General features: G+C 51.9%; 3 protein-coding genes across 3 annotated transcripts; all 3 read right to left on the bottom strand.

Annotated features, from left to right (window-relative positions):
* Positions 1-706: 706 nt before the first annotated feature.
* Positions 707-1,744, bottom strand: LOC117436534 (feather keratin 1-like). The gene is made up of 2 exons (XM_034064933.1): positions 1,710-1,744; positions 707-1,486 (listed from the first exon to the last, which is right to left on the bottom strand). The coding sequence occupies exon 2, from the start codon at positions 1,464-1,466 to the stop codon at positions 1,164-1,166; it is 303 nt and encodes a 100-aa protein (XP_033920824.1). The 5' UTR covers positions 1,467-1,486; positions 1,710-1,744; the 3' UTR covers positions 707-1,163.
* Positions 1,745-12,332: 10,588 nt separating this feature from the next.
* Positions 12,333-12,957, bottom strand: LOC117436553 (feather keratin 1-like). Its single transcript, XM_034065150.1, has 2 exons — positions 12,926-12,957; positions 12,333-12,702 (listed from the first exon to the last, which is right to left on the bottom strand). Exon 2 carries the CDS (start codon positions 12,680-12,682, stop codon positions 12,380-12,382), a length of 303 nt encoding a protein of 100 aa, XP_033921041.1. The 5' UTR covers positions 12,683-12,702; positions 12,926-12,957; the 3' UTR covers positions 12,333-12,379.
* Positions 12,958-16,403: 3,446 nt separating this feature from the next.
* LOC101869519 (feather keratin 1-like) lies at positions 16,404-17,024 on the bottom strand. Its single transcript, XM_034064186.1, has 2 exons — positions 16,990-17,024; positions 16,404-16,771 (listed from the first exon to the last, which is right to left on the bottom strand). Exon 2 carries the CDS (start codon positions 16,749-16,751, stop codon positions 16,437-16,439), a length of 315 nt encoding a protein of 104 aa, XP_033920077.1. The 5' UTR covers positions 16,752-16,771; positions 16,990-17,024; the 3' UTR covers positions 16,404-16,436.
* Between the last annotated feature and the right edge of the window lie 2,308 nt (positions 17,025-19,332).

Below are 19,332 nucleotides of genomic sequence, written 5' to 3' on the forward strand. Positions count from 1 at the left end.
TGCTGAGCCAATGTGAGGATGATTGTGACCTCACACTGTGTTCTTTCTGTGTGACCTCAGAGCAGAGGGACGTTGGCTTGGGGTCCCTTGCAGAGGTGTTCCAGAAACAGAGCAACAGGGAGGATGGTCTGTCTGGGAACCGCATGCACTGTTGGAGACTGCACTGATGCAGGGCTGGAGGCCCTCCAAGCATCCTGCCAAGGCATCATTTGTGGACCCAATAGCAAGGTGAAACCATGGCCTGGAGACTCTGACATGGGTGGAATGGGGAAAATGCAGCCAGATGGTGAGAGCAACAGGAACACACACTAGCGTAAGAGGATGATTGCAGAGCAGGATGGGGGAGACCTGGCCCCCCTGCATGGGATACTCATGGTCCTCGCAGCAGTCGGTGACAGGGCCATGATTTCCTATATTGTTGTCCCTGGAACCCCATCCAAATGGTCTCATGAGCCTGAGGTGTCTCTATAAGAGTTGTAACAGGGGTACAATGTCAAGTTCAGTGCTTTCTTTGTGACAGTAATGGGCTTGTGTCACTTTCTGGAAGGCTTCCATGTGTCCGTCTGCTTGTGGTGGCATGTTTCCTAAGAGAGATTTTGTGGCTCTTGTTCATTCACCCCAATGGTCTCTTGAGCCCCGGCTTTGTGCTGCTTGAAGCTGGAAGAGCCATGGTAGAAGAAAAGGAGAGGAGGCTTCAAAGGCTTGGATGCAGAAGAACTTTATTGTGACAAGACAGAGAAAATGTAAATGTATAAGGTGGTAGAGAGCTGGAGTAAGGTGGAAGTAGGATGACCATCCACTGAGGTTTTCTGTTTGCAGTAGATTCTGTCAGAGCACTGAGGTCTCCTGCCCTGAACTGGGAGGAGCCCAGTAAAGGTGCCCTGAATCTTTCTAAGCTTCTGAGATGCTGTTTGTGGCTCAGAGTACTGGACATAGCAGATGGTTGATGCAGAGAAGGTAGTGAGAGAAGGGGAGGACATCCATCAGGCATGTGTATCAGGCAGCACAGGTTGGGCCCATGCTCTGCTTCCTTTTTTGGTACCGTGAGAGGAGAACTTGTGGACAGCAGATATATGTGTCAGGAACAGTGTGGATGTGCATCCTCAGTCCTTTGTGCTGCTTCCAGGGTGTTGTTGCTGTTGTCAGGGTGCTGTCTGGGGCCCTTAGCAGATGTTGCAGCCTCTTCCACCTCCGTAGCAGCCCAGGCCTCCGAAGCCGTAGCCGAAGCCCCCAGAGGAGACGGGCACTCCCTGGGCACCCAGGACGTTGCCCACGGCAGCGGATGAGGAGGATCCAACGGCGGTGCTCTGGGGGAAGGAGCTGAGGATGGGTCCTGGCAGGGTGACCAGCACGGTGGAAGGCTGGATGACGACGCGGGAGTCCTCACACTGCCTGACACAGGGCTCGTTGCAGCTGTTGGCCAGCGGGGTGGGTCCGCAGGGGCGGCAGAGGTCGTAGCAGGCCATGTGTGTGGTGTGGAGGGGCCCTGGCACAGGAGAGGAGAGGAGAGGAGAGAGGGTTATGGGAGAGCGGAGGGCGTGGGGGTGCGAGGGGCGGTGGTGCAGGAGGGCGAGGCAGTGGGGAGGCTGTTGTGGGGCTGTGGGGCTGTGGTGCTGGGTTGGCGTGAGGGGTGCTGAGGCTGGGGCAGAGCGTGCTGGAAGAGCCGGGGCAGGGGGTGAGGAGCAGAGGGCAAGGGGCTTGAGGCTCACCTTGTTGAGCGCGCAGGAGAAGGCGTCAGCAGAGGCGAGTGAGGGACAGAGGCGCTGGGCCGGCTTTTATGCTGGTCCCCGAGGGGCGGGACAGCCTTTGAGCATGGCAGCATTTGTCAGCAAGCAGCTGGTGCGTGCCACAGCCTGGCAAGTCATGAGCAGGGCCGTGTTTTCCTTCCCACAACGCTCCCTTTGCATGTCCTCTGTTGAGGACGTGTCCATCTGGCCCTGGCAGCAGCCTTCAAGTGACAGGGTGTGTTTGGGACGGTTTGCATGGAAAGTGTCTGTCATGGCACTCTGCAGACACAGCCACAGCGTTAGAGAGGTGGGGTGGTGTGAGTGAGGTCATCCCGTGGCACTCGTGTGCTGTGGTTTGTGGGTGTCTTGTGAAGAGGTTTTCCTTGTCCTCGTAGCTGTGTCAGGGGAGGGCAGTTTGCAACAGCAGGCTGTGGTCCTGGAAACTGTGCTTGAGATCTGGTTATTCCTGTGATGTGGGGAGCACTTCCCATCGTTCGAAAAGGTTGTGTTGGCCCAGTAATAGAGCTCCCCTCTTTTATAAGTTGCATGTTTGCAGCCTGTCCTCTGGTTTGATGCAGTGCTTGATGTGGGGCACCTTGTAAGTAGACCACCTTTGTAAGGGTGTTCTACTGTGACATGAAGAGCTTTGTGGTCAAGGAGAGTGCTGTTCTGTTGTTTACCTCAGTATTCTTGCAAAGGCTTTGATGCTTTCTCCCCTTGCATGGTCAAGGGGTGTGGGGTCACCTGTGTTTGTGGGCAGCTGGCTTGAGTGCTCTCTCAGCAGGTTTAGAGATGATGCAAAATCTGGGGAGGGGCTGAGATGCTGGATGGTTGTGCCATGATGTAGAGGGAAGAGGAGGTGCTGGAGAATGGGCAGATAGGAATGTCCTGAAGTTCAACAGGAAGAAATGTCAAGTTTTCCATGTAGGGAGGAATGGTGCCTGTTGTCAGAATATACTGGAGACTGAGAGGCTGGAAAGCAGCTTTTCTGAATACAGCTTTGTGGTGCTGGTGGAGAAGAAGCTGAGGATGGTGCAGCAATGCACCCTTGCAGCAAAAGAGTCCAAGAGACCCCATGACAGCAATGGAAACAGATTTGTTAGCAGTTTTATTGGTGGTGTGTGTGTGTGTTCTTGTTCTCTTCAATGCTGGTGAGGTTTGTGTGGAGTCTTATGTCCAGTTGAGAGCTTCTCACTGGAAGAATGGCATGGATGTAATGGAGCCAGTCCAATACAGGACCACCAAAACACTGTAGGGACTGGAAGATCCTTGCTATGAAGAAAAGCTTAGAGTGGTGGGAGGGTTTATTTCAGCTAGGAGGCAAGGCTGCTCAGGGCAGATGTCAGCAATGTGCCTGTATCCTGAGTGGGAGAGAATGAAGACAAAGGAGAGAGAATGTTCTCATCAGTGCCATGTCCAGGGCAAGGCTGAATGGGGGAAGCTGTAAAGACGAGACCTTTTTTTTGGAAGAGAGGGCAACACTTCTTCAATGCGATTGTGATCAGTAGTGGCACTGGTTGTGAAGGGAGGTGTTGGGAGTCTCTATCCTTGGAGGTACTGAAAACCTGACTGGACATCGTTGACAGAGTGTTTATGCTGACCATGCTTGAGGATTCTGGTCTGAAAGAGATTTTTTTGTTAGCCATGATGCTGCTGTGGTGTGTTCCATGAGAAGGTGCCAGAAACTTTCTCCAAGTCAAATAGAGCCTATGGGAAGGATTCAGATAAGATTGTGGAGGGCTGATTCCTGTGGAAGGGGCCCCAGAATGGAGCAGGTGAAGAGTGTGAGGAGTGTGTATTGGCAGAGACAATGTGGGTTGAATTGACCACAGTTCCCCTTCTCATCCCTCTGTGCTGTTTTGGGCAAGGGAGTAAGTCATGTAGGAAGGAAGATGAACCTTGAAGAAGGGAGAGGTAGGGGGAAGGTGTTTTCAGATTTGTATCTATTTCTCCTAATTGTAATCTGACTTATGATGTTGATAAATGAATTTTCCATATTAAGTTTGGTTTGCTGCCACTGGAAACCAGTGGGTGATGTCCACGTTCTTATCTCAATTTAGGAGACTTTCATCTTATTCTTCCCTCCATATACTCATGAAGAAGAGGAGTGATAGAGCAGCTCATTGAGCACTTGGTGCCCATCCAATCTCCACTCATGGACCCCCATCTTTGCAGTAGACCTTGGTCAGAGGCTTGGTCCTGCACTTGTTCCCAGTGCCCTATGCAGTGCTGTTCTGAGCCAAGGTGAGGAGGATTGTGACCTCAGAGTGGGGGCTTTCTGTGTGACCTCCAAGCAGAAGGATGTTGAATTGGAGACAATCAAGAGGTGGTTCAGAGATTCTGCAGTAGGGAGGATGGTGGTCAGGAGACCCCTGCATGGGTCTCTGTTTGGCTTCACAGTGAAGAGGTGCTGATTGCCTGGGGAAACTCCAAGTCAACATTTGTGGACCCCCTAGGAAGGTGAGACCATGGCCTGGAAAGTCTGGTGTGTGTGGGATGCAGACCAAGCAGCCAGGTGGTGAGTGCAACACTGACCCACACCTGTTCAGAGGAGGATCTCAGAGCAGGAAGAGTGTTGTTCTGCGCACACTGCATAGGCTGCTCAAGGTCCTTGTAGGAGGGGGGCCCTGGGACACCACCCATATGGTCTCATGAGTCTGTTGTGATACCATCAGAGGCATGCTCCTGGGAGTGTTGTCATGTTCAAGATTGTCTTTGAGCCAGTGCTGGCTCAAAACTTTGTCTCATTCTGAAAGAACCCCAGGTGCCAGTCTTTTTTGGTTGTGGTGGCATATTTCCATGGAGAATCCTTGTGGACTATTTCACCAACACTGATTTCCTGTTGTGTCCTGGCTTAGTGCTGCGTGAACTTGGTACAGCGTTGGTAGAAGAAAAGGCAAGGAGTGGGAATGAAGGCAAGGGAGAGGGAATGTTCTCATCAGTGCCATGTCTAGGGCAAGGATGAATGGGGGAAGCCGTAAAGACGAGCCCTTTTCCTTGGAAGAGAGGGCAACACTTCTTCAATGCTATTGTGATCAGCAGTGGCACTGGTTTTGAAGGGAGGTGTTGGAGTCTCCATCCTTGGAGATACTGAAAACTTGACTGGACATTGTTGACAGAGTGTTTATGCTGACCATGCTTGAGGATTCTGGTCTGAAAGAGATGATCCCCAGTGGTCCCCTGTGCACTAAATGATTGTGTTTGCTATGGTTCTGTTTGTTGTGATGGCCATGTAGTTGTGCTTGAAAGAGACTTTGTGAAGTATGTGATGCCATGGAGAGCTTGTGTCCAAGATGTGCGTAGAAGTGCATGAACGTTTGCAAGGTTTTTGAGAAAGGAAGAGCTGTTGTGTTTGCTGGAAGGCCACAGGAGGGTTTTGCAGGGGATTTTGTCCATTACAGTGGTCTGGTGGACATTTTCTGCCAGCTTGATGGCCTATGGAGCTCTAGCTTCATGCTGTGTGAGGCTGGATGAGCACTGGGAGAAGTGAAGAAGAGGAGGTGTCTGAAGCTGGGATGGAGTGGGTGGTTATTGATGAAATAAATGGTGAAAGGGCAGGAGAACCAAGGGAAGCAGTGTGAGCTAAAAGTAGGGCAAGCATCAGCCAGGTCAAATGAGTGTAGCAGGTACTGCCTGAATCCTGAGGTCTTTGTGCCCCGCAGAGTGAGCAGTGCAGTAGAGATTCCCAGTGGGGTTTAGGTTGTGAGATAGTGTTTGAAGTGGACTGGATCAGAATGAGAAGTGCAGAGAAGGAAGTTGGAGAAGAAGAGGTCAATGAGCCATGTGACCAGGCAGCAGGAGGTGGGCCCATTCTCTCCTGGATTTCAGACCTGCTGAGGCGCTGGGCCGGCTTTTATGCTGGTCCCCAAGGGGCGGGACAGCCTTTGCGCATGGCAGCATTTGTCAGCAAGCAGCTGGTGCGTGCCACAGCCTGGCAAGACATGATCTGGGCCGTGTTTTCCTTCCCACAATGCTCCCTTTATATGTCCTCCTGTTGAGGACGTGTCCTTCTGGCCCTAGCGGCATATTTTCAGCATAAATAGGCCTAGGGCTTGGTATTGATGGGGCATTTCATGACACATGGCAGAAGATGTAACCAAAGCTTTGGAGAGGTGGGGTGTCAGCAGTGATGTTATCCTGTGGTACTCCTGTGTTGTTTTTTATGGCCATGTTGTGAACAGAGGGCCCCATGTCCTTGCAGCCCTGTCAGGCTGGTCTGGGCACTGGGGCTCTTCTGGCTGTTAGAGACTTCCATTTTTGTCTCTTTCTGTCTCTTCCCACTTTGTTGCCAGGTCACTAAGCCTGGCTTTGGGCCTTTCCCATTGGGTGAGCTCTATGGGAATCTTTCTGCACTTGTGCTTGTGAAGTTGTCACTGTCCATAGTGGGTTTACATGGAAATGTTTTGGTAGACATTGGGCTGCTGCTTTGTCTTCATTAAGAAGATGCCAGAAGGTTTCTCCAAATCTGATAGAGTGTGTGGGAAGGACCCAGGTAAGTTCTTGGAGTGCGGTTTCCTGTTTAAGAAGCCCCGGAATAGAGCATGGGAGGAGCGTGAGGGGTCAAAAAGAGCAGTGAAGGCATGGGGTGGACTGACCACAATTTCTTTTCTCATCCTTTCTCATCCCTCTCTGCTGTTTTGGGGAAGGGAGTAAGGAATTTAGAATGGAAGATGAACCTTGATAAAGGGAGAAGTTCGGGGAAGGTGTTTTAAGATTTGTTTCAATTTCTCCTAATTCTACTCTGATTTTTGATTTTGATAAATGAATTTCCCCATAGTAAGTCTGTTTTGCTGCTGCTGGAACCCAGTGAGTGATATCCATGTTCTTATCTCAGTTCAGGAGACTTCCGTCTCATTCTTCTGTCCCTTGTTCTCTTGAAGGTGAGGAGTGATAGAGCAGCTCAGTGAGACCTTGGTGCCCAGCCAAAGTCTACAGACCATAGACCCACATCTTTGCAGGAATGCTGTGTCACAGTTTTGTTCCTACACTTGTCCTCAGTGCCCCATGCAGGGCTGTGCTGTGCCAAGGTGAAGGAGGATTGTGACCTCAGCGTGGAACCTCCTGTATGATCTCAGAGCATAGGGGTGTTGGCTTGGGTTCCCCTGCAGAGGTGGTTCAGAGATTCTGTAGCAGAGAGGATGGTGGTCAGGAGATGCTCTGCTTGGGTCACTGTTGGTCTTCACAGTGAAGAGGTGCTGATGGCTTGGGGAAACTCCAAGTCATCATCTGTGGACCCCCTAGCAAGGTGAGACCATGGCCTGGGAACTCTGGTGTGTGTGGGATGCAGATCAAGCAGCCAAGTGGTCAGTGTAACACTGACACAGACCTGTTCAGAGGAGGATCTCAGAGCAGGAAGGGTGGTGACCTGCACACACTGCATGGGATACCCAAGGTCCTTGCAGCAAGGGGGGACTGAATCATGACTGTCTCTGTGGGTGTCCCTGGGACTCCACGTGAATGGTCTCATGAGTCTGTGGTGGCTACATCAGAGGCATGCTCATGGGAGTGTTGTCATGTTCAAGGCTGTCTTTCAGCCACCACTGGCTCAAGACTCTGTCATTTTGTGAAAGCAACCCAGGTGCCTGTCTTTGGTTGCCATAGTGACATACTTCCCAGGAGAATCCCTGTGGCCTTTTTCACCCACACCGATGGCCTATTGGGCCCTGGTTTTGTGCTGCGTGAACTTGGAATGGCTTTGGTAGAAGAAAGGACAAGGCAGTATCAGATGTTGGGATGCAGGAGAACTTTATTGAGACAAAAGCATGAAAATGTACAAGCATAAAGAGGAAGAGAGCTGAGATGCAAGTAGGGTGACCATGCACTGAGGTCTTCTGTATGCAGGAGATTTTGTCAGAGCAACCAGATCTTCCTCGCTTGAACTGGCAGGAGCCCACTGGAGGTCCCCTGATGCAGTTTATCCTGTAAGATGCTGGTGCGGCACACAGTACTGCACGAAGCAGATGAGGTGCAGCAGAGAAGGAATTTGGAGCAGAGGAAGACATCCATGTTAGATGTTACCAGGCAGCTGGTCTACCCCTTTACTGCTTGCTTAGTGCCACAAGAGAAGGAGCTGCAGAAGGTGAACTGGGGTGCGAGCATTAACATGGACATGCATCCTCAGTCCATGCCTTTGCTTCTAGAATGTACATCAGAGGTTCCATGCGTGTTGTCAAGAGCCCTTAGCAGATGTTGCAGCCTCTTCCACCTCCGTAGCAGCCCAGGCTTCCGAAGCCGTTGCCAAGGCCGTAGCCGAAGTCCCCGGAGGAGACGGGCACTCCCTGGGCACCCAGGACGTTGCCCATGGCAGCGGATGAGGAGGATCCGACGGCGGTGCTCTGGGGGAAGGAGCTGAGGATGGGTCCTGGCAGGGTGACCAGCACGGCGGGAGGCTGGATGACGACGCGGGAGTCCTCACACTGCCTGACACAGGGCTCGTTGCAGCTGTTGGCCAGCGGGGTGGGTCCGCAGGGGTGGCAGAGGTCGTAGCAGGCCATGTGTGTGGTGTGGAGGGGCCCTGGCACAGGACAGGAGAGGAGAGGAGAGAGGGTGATGGGAGAGCGGAGGGCGTGGGGGTGCGAGGGGAGGTGGTGCAGGAGGGCGAGGCAGTGGGGAGGCTGTTGTAGGGCTGTGGGTCTGTGGTGCTGGGGAGGCGTGAGGGGTGCTGAGGCTGGGGCAGAGCGTGCTGGAAGAGCCGGGGCAGGGGGTGAGGAGCAGAGGGCAAGGGGCTTGAGGCTCACCTTGTTGAGCGCGCAGGAGAAGGCGTCAGCAGAGGCGAGTGAGGGACAGAGGCACTGGGCCGGCTTTTATGCTGGTCCCCGAGGGGCGGGACAGCCTTTGCGCATGGCAGCATTTGTCAGCAAGCAGCTGGTGCGTGCCACAGCCTGGCAAGTCATGAGCTGGGCCGTGTTTTCCTTCCCACAACGCTCCCTTTGCGTGTCCTCTGTTGAGAACGTGTCCATCTGGCCCTGGCGGCAGCCTTCAAGTGACAGGGTGTGTTTGGGACGGTTTGCATGGGAAGTGTCTGCCAGGGCACTCTGCAGACACAGCCACAGCGTTATAGAGGTGGGGTGGTGTGAGTGAGGTCATCCCATGGCACTCGTGTGCTGTGGTTTGTGGGTGCCTTGTGAAGAGGTTTCCCTTGTCCTCGTAGCTGTGTCAGGGGAGGGCAGTTTACAACAGCAGGCTGTGGTCCTGGAAACTGTGCTTGAGATCTGGTTATTCCTGTGATGTGGGGAGCACTTCCCATCGTTCCAAAAGTTTGTGTTGGCCCAGTCGTAGCACTAACCTCTTTTATGAGTGACACGTTTGCAGCCTGGGCTCTGGTTTGATGCAGTGCTTGATGTGGGGCACCTTGTAAGTAGACCACCTTTGTAAGTGTGATCTACATTGAAATGAGAAGTTTTACTGACAAGGAGAGTGCTGTTCTGTTGTTTACCTCAGCATTCTTGCAAAGCCTTTGATGCTTTCTCCCCTTGCATGGTCAAGGGGTGTGGGGTCACCTGTGTTTGTGGGCAGTTGTCTTGAGTGCTCTCTCAGCAGGTTTAGAGATGATGCAAAATCTGTATAGGGGCTGAGATGCTGGATGGTTGTGCCATGATGTAGAGGGAAGAGGAGGTGCTGGAGAATGGGCAGATAGGAATGTCCTGATGTTCAACAGGAAGAAATGTCAAGTATTCTATGTAGGGAGGAATGGTGCCTGTTGTTAGAACATTCTGGAGACTGAGAAGCTGGAAAGCAGCTTTGCTGAGTACAGCTTTGTGGTGCTGGTGAAGAAGCTCAGGTTGGTACAGCAATGCACCCTTGCATCAAAAGTGTCCAAGAGTTCCACTGAGAGCAATGGGAAGATATTTGTTAGCAGTTTTGTTGGTGGTGTGTGTGTGGGTGTTCTTGCTCTCTTCAATGCTGGTGAGGCTTCGTGTGGAGGCCTATGTCCAGTTGAGAGGTTCTCACTAGAAGAATGGCATGGATGTAGTGGATCCAGTCCAATTCAGGACCACCGAGATGCTGTAGGGACTGGAAGATCCTTGCTATGAGGAGAAGCTTAGAGAGGTGTTAGTGGTAGTTTTTTTTCAGCCAGGAGACAAGGCTGCACAGGGCAGATCCCTAATCCTGACTTCAGACCTTGGTTGAGGTCTGTTCATGTCCTGGTGCCCTTTGTGACTGTAAGGTGGTCACCGGGAGAGTGCGTTTATGTGGAAAGGTTTTGGTAGCCATGGGTCTGGTGTGGTACCTTCTGTGAGAAAATGCCAGAAGCTTTCTCCGTGTCCAATAGAGCATGTGGGAAGGACCTATGTTGTGGAAGGTCCTGGAGGGTTCTTTCCCATTATAGTGACCCCAGAGTGTAGAAGTTAAGAGTGTGAAGAGGAAGGAATGGCAGACACAATGTGTGTTGCACTGATCACAACTCCCATTCCCCTACGGCCTGTGCCACTTTGGTCAAGGTTGTAAGTACTTTGGGACAGAAGTGGATCCTTGAAGAAAGGAGGTGTTGAGGAAAGTGTTTTAAGTGTTGATTATTTTCTTACTTTATTGCCCTGATTTTGTTAAAGGAATTTCCCCATGTTAAGTCTGTTTTGCTGCCGCTGAAACTGACTCTGGAGGCTTTAGTCTTATTCTTCTCCTCCACATGCAGTTGAGGAAGAGGAGTGATGCAGGAGCTCAGTGAGCACTTGGTGCCCAGCCAAGGTGAACCCACCACAGACCCTCATCTTCACAGGAGAACAGGGTGAAAGGCTTGTTCCTGCACTTCGTTCCCATTGCCTTATGCAGGGCCTCATTGCGTCACTGTGAGGATGATTGTGACCTCATACTGGAGGCTTCCAATGTGATGTCAGAGCAAGTGTTCTGGAGCAATTGTGTTTCTGAGGTTGTCCCTGGCTGTAGTTGGTTTAAGTGCAAGTGTTTTGGTAGACAGTGGGCTGCTGTTTTGTCTTCATTAAGAATACGTGAGAAGGTATTTCCAAGACTGATAGAACCTGTGGGAAAGATCCAGGTAAGTTCCTGGGAAAGAAGCCCCAGCATGGAACAGGTGAAGAGTTTGGGGGAAGCAAGAGCAGTGACAAAGTGGGGTGAACTGGTCACAATTCCCTTTCTCATATCTCTGTGCTGTTTTGGGCAAGGGGGTAAGTAATTTAGAAGGAAAGATGAACCCTGGAGAAGGGAGAGTTTGGGGGAAGATGTTTTCAGATTTGTTTTAATTTCTTCTAATTCTACTCTGACTTTTGATTTTGATAAATGAATTTTTCCCATATTAAGTCTGTTTTGCTGCTAGTGGAAACCAGTGGGTGATCTCCATGTTCTTATCTCGATTCAGGGGACACTAATCTTATTCTTCTCTCCCCTATCCTCTTGAGGAAGAGGAGTGATAGAGCAGCTCATTGAGCGCTTTGTGCCCAGCCAAGTTCCACTCATGAAGCTCCATCCTTGCAGCAGACCTGGGTCATAGGCTTGGTCCTGCACTTCTACCCAGTGCCCCATGCAGAGCTGTGCTGAGCCAAGGTGAGGAGGATTGTGACCTCACAGTGGGGGTATTCTGTGTGACCTCAGAGCAGAGGGGTGGTGTCTTGGGGTCCCCTGCAGAGGTGTTCCAGATACTCTGCAGCAGGGAGGATGGCGGTCAGGAGACACTCTGCTTGGGTCACTGTTGGTCTACACAGTGAAGAGGTGCTAATGGCTTGGGGAAACTCCAAGTCATCATTTGTGGACACCACAGCAAGGTGAGACCATGGCCTGGAAAATCTGGTGTGTGTGGAATGGGGACCTTTCATCCCAAAGGACAGTGCAACAAAGACACACTCCTGTGTCAGAGGAGGATCTCAGAGCAGGAAGGGTGGTACCTGCACACACTGCATGGGACATGGAAGATCCTTGCAGCAAGGGGGGACAGACCCATGAATCTCTCTGTGGGCGGCCCTGGGACTACACCAAAATGGTCTCATGAGTCTGTGGCCACTTCATCAGAGATGTGCTCATGGGATTGTTGTCATGTTCAAGGCTTTCTTTGAGCCAGCAATGACACAAATCTCTGTCACTTTGTGGAAGCACCTCAGGTGCCAGTCCTTGCTGGTCATAGTGAGAAACTTCTCAGGAGAATCCTTGTGGCCTTTTTAACCAACACTGATGGCCTGTTGAGTGCTGGATTTGTGCTGTGTGAACTTGGAACAGCTTTGGTAGAAGAAAAGACGAGGAAGCGTGAGAGGCTGGGATGCAGGAGAACTTTATTGAGATAATAGCATGAAAACGTACAAGCATAAGGAGGAAGAGAGCTGAGATGCCAGTAGGGTGACCATGCACTGAGGTCTTCTGTATGCAGTAGATTTTGTCAGAGCACCGAGGTCTTCCTGGCTTGACTGCGGAACAACCAACTGGACGTCCCCTGATACAGTTTATCCTGTAAGATACCGGTGTGGCACACGGTACTAGACAAAGGAGATGGGGTGGTTCAGAGAAGGAATTTGGAGAAGAGGAAGACATCTGTGGGCAATGTTACCAGGAAACCTCTGCTGGCCCCTTCCCTGCTTGCTTTGTGCCATAAGAAAAGGAGCTGCAGAAGGTGAACTGGGGTGCCAGCATTAACGCAGACATGCTTCCTCAGTCCATGTCTTTGCTTCTAGAATGTACGTGAGAGGTTTCATGCGTGTTGTCAAGAGCCCTTAGCAGATGTTGCAGCCTCTTCCACCTCCGTAGCAGCCCAGGCCTCCGAAGCCGTAGCCGAAGCCCCCAGAGGAGACGGGCACTCCCTGGGCACCCAGGACGTTGCCCACGGCAGCGGATGAGGAGGATCCGACGGCGGTGCTCTGGGGGAAGGAGCTGAGGATGGGTCCTGGCAGGGTGACCAGCACGGTGGGAGGCTGGATGACGACGCGGGAGTCCTCACACTGCCTGACACAGGGCTCGTTGCAGCTGTTGGCCAGCGGGGTGGGTCCGCAGGGGCGGCAGAGGTCGTAGCAGGCCATGTGTGTGGTGTGGAGGGGCCCTGGCACAGGACAGGAGAGGAGAGGAGAGAGGGTGTGGGGAGAGCGGAGGGCGTGGGGGTGCGAGGGGCGGTGGTGCAGGAGGGCGAGGCAGTGGGGAGGCTGTTGTGGGGCTGTGGGGCTGTGGTGCTGGGGAGGCGTGAGGGGTGCTGAGGCTGGGGCAGAGCGTGCTGGAAGAGCCGGGGCAGGGGGTGAGGAGCAGAGGGCAAGGGGCTTGAGGCTCACCTTGTTGAGCGCGCAGGAGAAGGCGTCAGCAGAGCCGAGTGAGGGACAGAGGTGCTGGGCCGGCTTTTATGCTGGTCCTGCAGTGCCCGAGGGGGCTGAGACAGTCTCTGTGCATGACAGCATGTTTGTGCAAGCAGCTGGTGCATGTCAGATCCTGGCAAGCAATTAGTTGTGGTTGTGTTTTCCTTCCAAGAATTCTGCAAGTTCATGTCCTCCTGTTGAGGACGTGTCCTTCTGGCCATGGCGGCTTTCAAGTATCAGAGACCAAAGTCTTGGGTTTGATGGTCTATGTCAGGGCATCTGGCAGACCATGCAAGAAAAGCACTGGAGAGGTGGGGGTGTCATCAGTGATGTCATCCTGTGGCACTCGTTTGCTGTGGTTTGTTGGTGCCTTATGAAGAGGTGGCCCCATATCTCCACAGCCCTCTCAGGCTGGTCTGGCCTTTGTAGTTGTAGTGTGTGAGGAGCTGCCCTTCCATTGTGTTCCATCCCTCCCTGTCTTACTGCCATGTCACTAAGCCTGGTGTTAGGCCTTTCCCATTGGGTGAGCAATGTGGGTGTCTTGGTCACCCTGTGCTTGTGAGGTTGACCCTGGCTGTAGTGGGTTTACATGGAAATGTTTTGGTAGACATAGGGCTGCTGTGGTGGTTCTTTGAGAAGATGGCAGAAGCTTTCCCCAGATCTGCTAAAGGTTCTGGGAAGGTTGCACATAAGTTTGTGGAGGGCTGTTTCCTGTGGAAGAGGCCCCGTGATGGACTAGGGTAATATTGTGAGTGGGAAGGAAGAGCAGCAAGACCGTGGGGTGAACAGAGCAGAGTTCCCATTCCTATCCCTCTGTGCTATTTTGCAGAAGGGAGTCAGAGATTTAGAAGGGAAGATGAACCTTGCAGAAGGGAGAGGTTGGGGGAAGGTATTGTAAGAGTTGTTTTCATTTCTCTTAATTTTACTCTGACTTTTGATAAATGAATTTCCCTGAGTCAAGTCTCTTTTGCTGCCACTGTTACCTGGAGAGTGATGTCCATGTCCTTATCTCTACTTGAGAGTTTCTTCCTCTACCCAATTGAGGAAGAGGAGTGATAGAGCAGCTCAGTGATCACTTGGTGCCCAGCCAAGGTCAAAGCACCTCAGAGCCCCATCTTCACAGGAGAACAAGGTTATAGACTTGTTCCTGCACCTTGTTCCCAGTGCCTCATGCAGGGTCTTGCTGAGCCAAGGTAAGGAGGATTGTGACCTCACACTGTAGGCTTAGTGTGTGACCTCAGAGCAGAGGGATGTTGGCTTGGGGTCCCCTGCAGAGGTGTTCCAGAAACAGAGCAGCAGGGATGATGGTCGGTCCAGAGACCCCCTGCACCCCCCTGTGGTGTGGTGTCTTCTGTGAGAAAATGCCAGAAGCTTCCTCCGTGTCCAATAAGGCATGTGGGAAGGAACTATGTAGGGTAAAGTCATGGTATCTCTTTCACACTATAGTGACCCCACAGTGTAGAAGTTAAGAGTGTGAAGAGGAAGGAGTGGCAGAGACAGCATCTGTTGAACTGACCACAACTCCCATTCCCCTACTGCCTGTGCCACTTCGATCAAGGTTGTAAGTACTTTGGGATAAAAGTGGATCCTTGAAGAAAGGAGGTTTTGGGGGGAAGTGTTTTAAGAGTTGATTAATTTCTTATTTTTCTACCCTGATTGTGTTAAAGGAATTTCCCTATGTTAAGTGTCTTTTGCTTCCACTGGAAATGATTGAGTGAAGGTATTCACTGGGTCAGTGCTTTCATGTGGATTTTTTTGTTAGGCATGATGCTGCTGTTGTGTGCTCCATGAGAAGGTGCCAGAAACTTTCTCCAAGTCAAAGAGAGCCTATGGGAAGGATTCACATAAGTTTGTGGAGGGCTGATTCCTGTGGAAGGAGCCCCAGAATGGAGCAGGTGAAGAGTGTGAGGAGGGTGTATTGGCAGAGACAATGTGGGGTGTGTTAATCATAATTCCTGTTCTCATCCCTCTGTGCTATTTTGGGCAAGGGAGTAAGTCATGTAGGAGGGAAGATGAACCTCGAAGAAGGGAGAGGTAGGGGGAAGGTGTTTTCAGATTTGTTTCAATTTCTCCTAATTGTACTCTGACTTTTGATGTTGATAAATGAACTTCCCATATTAAGTCTGTTTTGCTGCCACTGGAAACCAGTGGGTGATCTCCATGTTCTTATTTTGATTCAGGAGACTTTCATCTTATTCTTCTGTCCCCTATCCTCTTGAGGAATAGGAGTGATAGAGCAGCTCATTTAGCACTGGTTGCCCAGCCAATATCCACTCATGGACCCACATCTTTGCAGTAGACCTGGGTCACAGGCATAGTCCTGCACTTGTCCTCAGTGCCCCATGCAGTGCTGTGCAGAGCCCAGGTGAGGAGGATTGTGACCTCACAGTGGGGCTTTCTGTGTGACCTCAGAGCAGAGGGATGTTGGACTGTAGACCACGGCAGACGTGGTCCAGAGATTCTGCAGTAGGGAGGATGTTGGTCAGGAGACTCCCTGCATGGGTCCCTGTTGGTCTTCACAGTGAAGAGGTGCTGACTGCTTGGGGAAGATCCAAGTCAACACATATGGACCCCCTAGCAAGGTGAGACCATGGCCTGGAGACTCTGGTGTGTGTAGAATGGGTACCAAGAAGCCCGGTGGTCAATGCAACACTGACTCACCCTTTTGTCAGAGGAGGATCTCAAAGCAGGAGGAGTGGTGATCTGCACACACTGCATAGCATACCCAAGGCCCTTGCAGCAACGGCTGACCTGGGACACCAACCTTATGGTCCCATGAATCTGTTGTGACTGCATCAGAGGCATGTTCATGGGAGTGTTGTCAGGTTCAAGATTGTCTTTCAGCCAGCACTGGCTCAAGACTTTGTCACTTAGTGAAAGCAGCCCAGGAGCCACTATTTGTTGGCTGTGGTGCCATATTTCCAAGGAGAATAATTGTGGACTTTTCCACCCACACTGACAGCCTATTGAGCCCTGGCTTTGTGCTGCATAAACTTGGAACAGCTTTAGTAGAAGCTACGGTGAGGAAGCGTGAGAGGCTGCAATGCAGGAGAACTTTATTGAGACAAAAGCATGAAAATGTACAAGCATAAGGAGGAAGAGAGCTGAGATGCAGGTAGGGTAACCATGCACTTAGGTCTTCTGTATGCAGTAGATTTTGTCAGAGCACCGAGGTCTTCCAGGCTTGAATGGGCAGGAGCCCACTGGAGGTCCCCAGATGCAGTTCATCCTGTAAGATGCTGGTGCAGCACACAGTACTGCACAGAGCAGATGAGGTGCAGCAGAGAAGGAATTTGGAGAAGAGGAAGAAATCTATGTTAGATGTTCCCAGACAGCTTGTCTGGCCCCTTTCCTGCTTGCTTTGTGCCACAAGAGAAGGAGCTGCAGAAGGTGAACTTGTTTGCCAGCATTAACATAGACATGCATCCTCATTCCATGTCTTCACTTCTAGAATGTACGTGAGGGGTTTCAGATATGCTACCAATGGCCCTTAGCAGATGTTGCAGCCTCTTCCACCTCCGTAGCAGCCCAGGCCTCCAAAGCCGTTGCCAAGGCCGTAGCCGAAGCCCCCAGAGGAGACGGGCACTCCCTGGGCACCCAGGACGTTGCCCACGGCAGCGGATGAGGAGGATCCGACGGCGGTGCTCTGGGGGAAGGAGCTGAGGATGGGTCCTGGCAGGGTGACCAGCACGGTGGAAGGCTGGATGACGACGCGGGAGTCCTCACACTGCCTGACACAGGGCTCGTTGCAGCTGTTGGCCAGCGGGGTGGGTCCGCAGGGGCGGCAGAGGTCGTAGCAGGCCATGTGTGTGGTGTGGAGGGGCCCTGGCACAGGACAGGACAGGAGAGAGGGTGATGGGAGAGCGGAGGGCGTGGGGGTGCGAGGGGCGGTGGTGCAGGAGGGCGAGGCAGTGGGGAGGCTGTTGTGGGGCTGTGGGGCTGTGGTGCTGGGGAGGCGTGAGGGGTGCTGAGGCTGGGGCAGAGCGTGCTGGAAGAGCCGGGGCAGGGGGTGAGGAGCAGAGGGCAAGGGGCTTGAGGCTCACCTTGTTGAGCGCGCAGGAGAAGGCGTCAGCAGAGGCGAGTGAGGGACAGAGGTGCTGGGCTGGCTTTTATGCTGGTCCCCGAGGGGCGGGACAGCCTTTGCGCATGGCAGCATTTGTCAGCAAGCAGCTGGTGTGTGCCACAGCCTGGCAAGCAATTAGTTGTGGTTGTGTTTTCCTTCCAAGAATTCTGGATGTTCATGTGCTCCTGTTGAGGATGTTTCCTTCTGACTATGGCAGCAGCTTTCAAGTACTAGAGGCCAAAGTCTTGGAGCTGATGGTGCATGTCAGGGTATTTGGCAGACCATGCAAGAAAAACATTGGAGAGGTGGGGGTGTCATCACTGAGGTCATCCTGTGGCACTCGTGTTTTGTGGTCTGTGGCTGTGTTGGGAAGAGGTGGCCCCATGTCCTTGCAACCCTGTCTGCTGGTCTGGGCTTTGGGGCTGTGCTGGCTGTGAGGGACTGCCCCTTCCATTGCATTCGGTCCCTCTGTGCCTTGGTGCCAGCTCACTAATCTTGTCTATGGGCCTGTCCTTTCCTGTTTGGTGAGCTCTGTGGGTGTCGTGGTGGCTTTTTTTTTTGCTTGTAAGGTTGTACTGGTAATGGGTTTATTTGGGAAGGTTCTGTTAGAAGATGCAGAAGGTTACCCCATGTGTCAGAGAGCCAGTTTGAAGAACACACATTGAGTAAATTCATGGAGCGCTGTTTCCCTTGGAAGGGATTCCAGAATGGAGGAGGGAAAGTGTGTGAGGACCAAAGAGCATTAACAACAATGTGTGTTGAACTGACTACAAGCCCCATTCCTCATTCCCATTTGCGGCTTAGGGGAAGGGAATATGAGGGAAGGTGAACATAGAAGAAGGTTTGGGGAAGGTGTTTCAAGATTTGGTTTATTTCTCATAATTCTACTCTGACGTTTTTAAAAGTATTTTAGTTTTGATCAATTAATTTGTACGAGTCAAGCCTGTTTTGCTACCAGTGATGTCTTCTCTCGCCTGAGAGTGCTCTCCATGTCCTTATCTTAATTTGGGAGCCTTTTGTGATATTGCTGTCCCCCTACCCAGTTGAGGAAGAGGAGTGATAGAGCAGCTCATTGAGCACTTGGTGCCCGGCCAAAGACTATGACCACAGACCCCCATTTTTGCAGCAGAAATGGGTCACAGGCTTGGTCCAGCACTTGTCATAAGTGCCCCATGCAGGGCTCTGTTGTGCCAAGATGAGGAAGACTGTGACCTTATAGTGGGGGGTGTCTGTGTGACCTCAGAGCAGAGGGGTGGTGTCTTGGGGTCCCCTGCAGTGGTTGTCCAGAGATTCTGTAGCAGGGAGGATGGTGGTCAGGAGACCCTCTGCTTGGCTCACTATTGGCCTTCACAGTGAAGAGGTGCTGATGGCTTGGGGAAACTCCAAGTCATCATTTGTGGACCCAATAGCAAGGTGAGACCATGGCCTGGAATATCTGCTGTGTGTGGAATGGGACCTTTCATCCAGAAGGTCAGTGCAAGAAGGACACACTCCTGAGTCAGAGGAGGATGTCAGAGCAGGAAGGGTGGTGACCTGCACACACCGCATGGGATACCCAAGGTCCTTGCATCAAGGGGGGAATGCACCATGATCGTGTCTGTGCGTAACCATGGGACTCCACCCGAATGGTCTCATGAGTGTGTGGCCCCTCCATCAGAGGCATGCTCATGGGAGTGTTGTTAGGTTCAAGACTGTCTTTTAGCCAGCAATGGCTCAAGACTGTCACTTTGTGAAAGCACCCCAGGTGCAAGTCTTTGTTGGCTGTGGTGGCATATTTCCCAGGAGAATCCTTGTGGACTTTTTTACCAACACTGATTTCCTGTTGAGCCCTGGATTTGTGCTGTGTGAACTTTGAACAGCTTTGGTAGAAGAACGGGCGAGGAGGTGTCAGAGGTTGGGATGCAGGAGAAATTTATTGAGATAAAAGTATGAAAACATACAAGCATAAGGAGGAAGAGAGCTGAGATGCAAGTAGGGTGACCATGCACTGAGGTCTTCTGTATGCAGTAGATTTTGTCAGAACACTTAGGTCTTCCTTGCTTGAATGTTTAGGAGCCCACTGGAGGTCCCCTGACGCAGTTTATACAGTAAGATCCTGGTACAGCACACCGTACTGCACAGAGCAGATGAGGTGCAGCAGAGAAGGAATATGGGGAAGAGGAAGACATCCATGTTAGATGTTATCAGGCAGCTTGTCTGGCCCCTTTCCTGGTTTCTCTGTGCCACAAGAGAAGGAGCTGCAGAAGGTGAACTGGTGTGCCAGCATTAACGCAGACATGCATCCTCAGTCCATGTCTTTGCTTCTAGAATGTACGTGAGAGGT

This window comes from Melopsittacus undulatus, chromosome 1, assembly GCF_012275295.1.
Source record: "Melopsittacus undulatus isolate bMelUnd1 chromosome 1, bMelUnd1.mat.Z, whole genome shotgun sequence".
Lineage (NCBI taxonomy): Eukaryota > Metazoa > Chordata > Aves > Psittaciformes > Psittaculidae > Melopsittacus > Melopsittacus undulatus.

Coding starts and splice junctions, on each gene's coding strand:
- LOC117436534 (XM_034064933.1), bottom strand. CDS start 1,466: ATGGCCTGCTACGACCTCTGCCGCCCCTGCGGACCCACCCCGCTGGCC.
- LOC117436553 (XM_034065150.1), bottom strand. CDS start 12,682: ATGGCCTGCTACGACCTCTGCCGCCCCTGCGGACCCACCCCGCTGGCC.
- LOC101869519 (XM_034064186.1), bottom strand. CDS start 16,751: ATGGCCTGCTACGACCTCTGCCGCCCCTGCGGACCCACCCCGCTGGCC.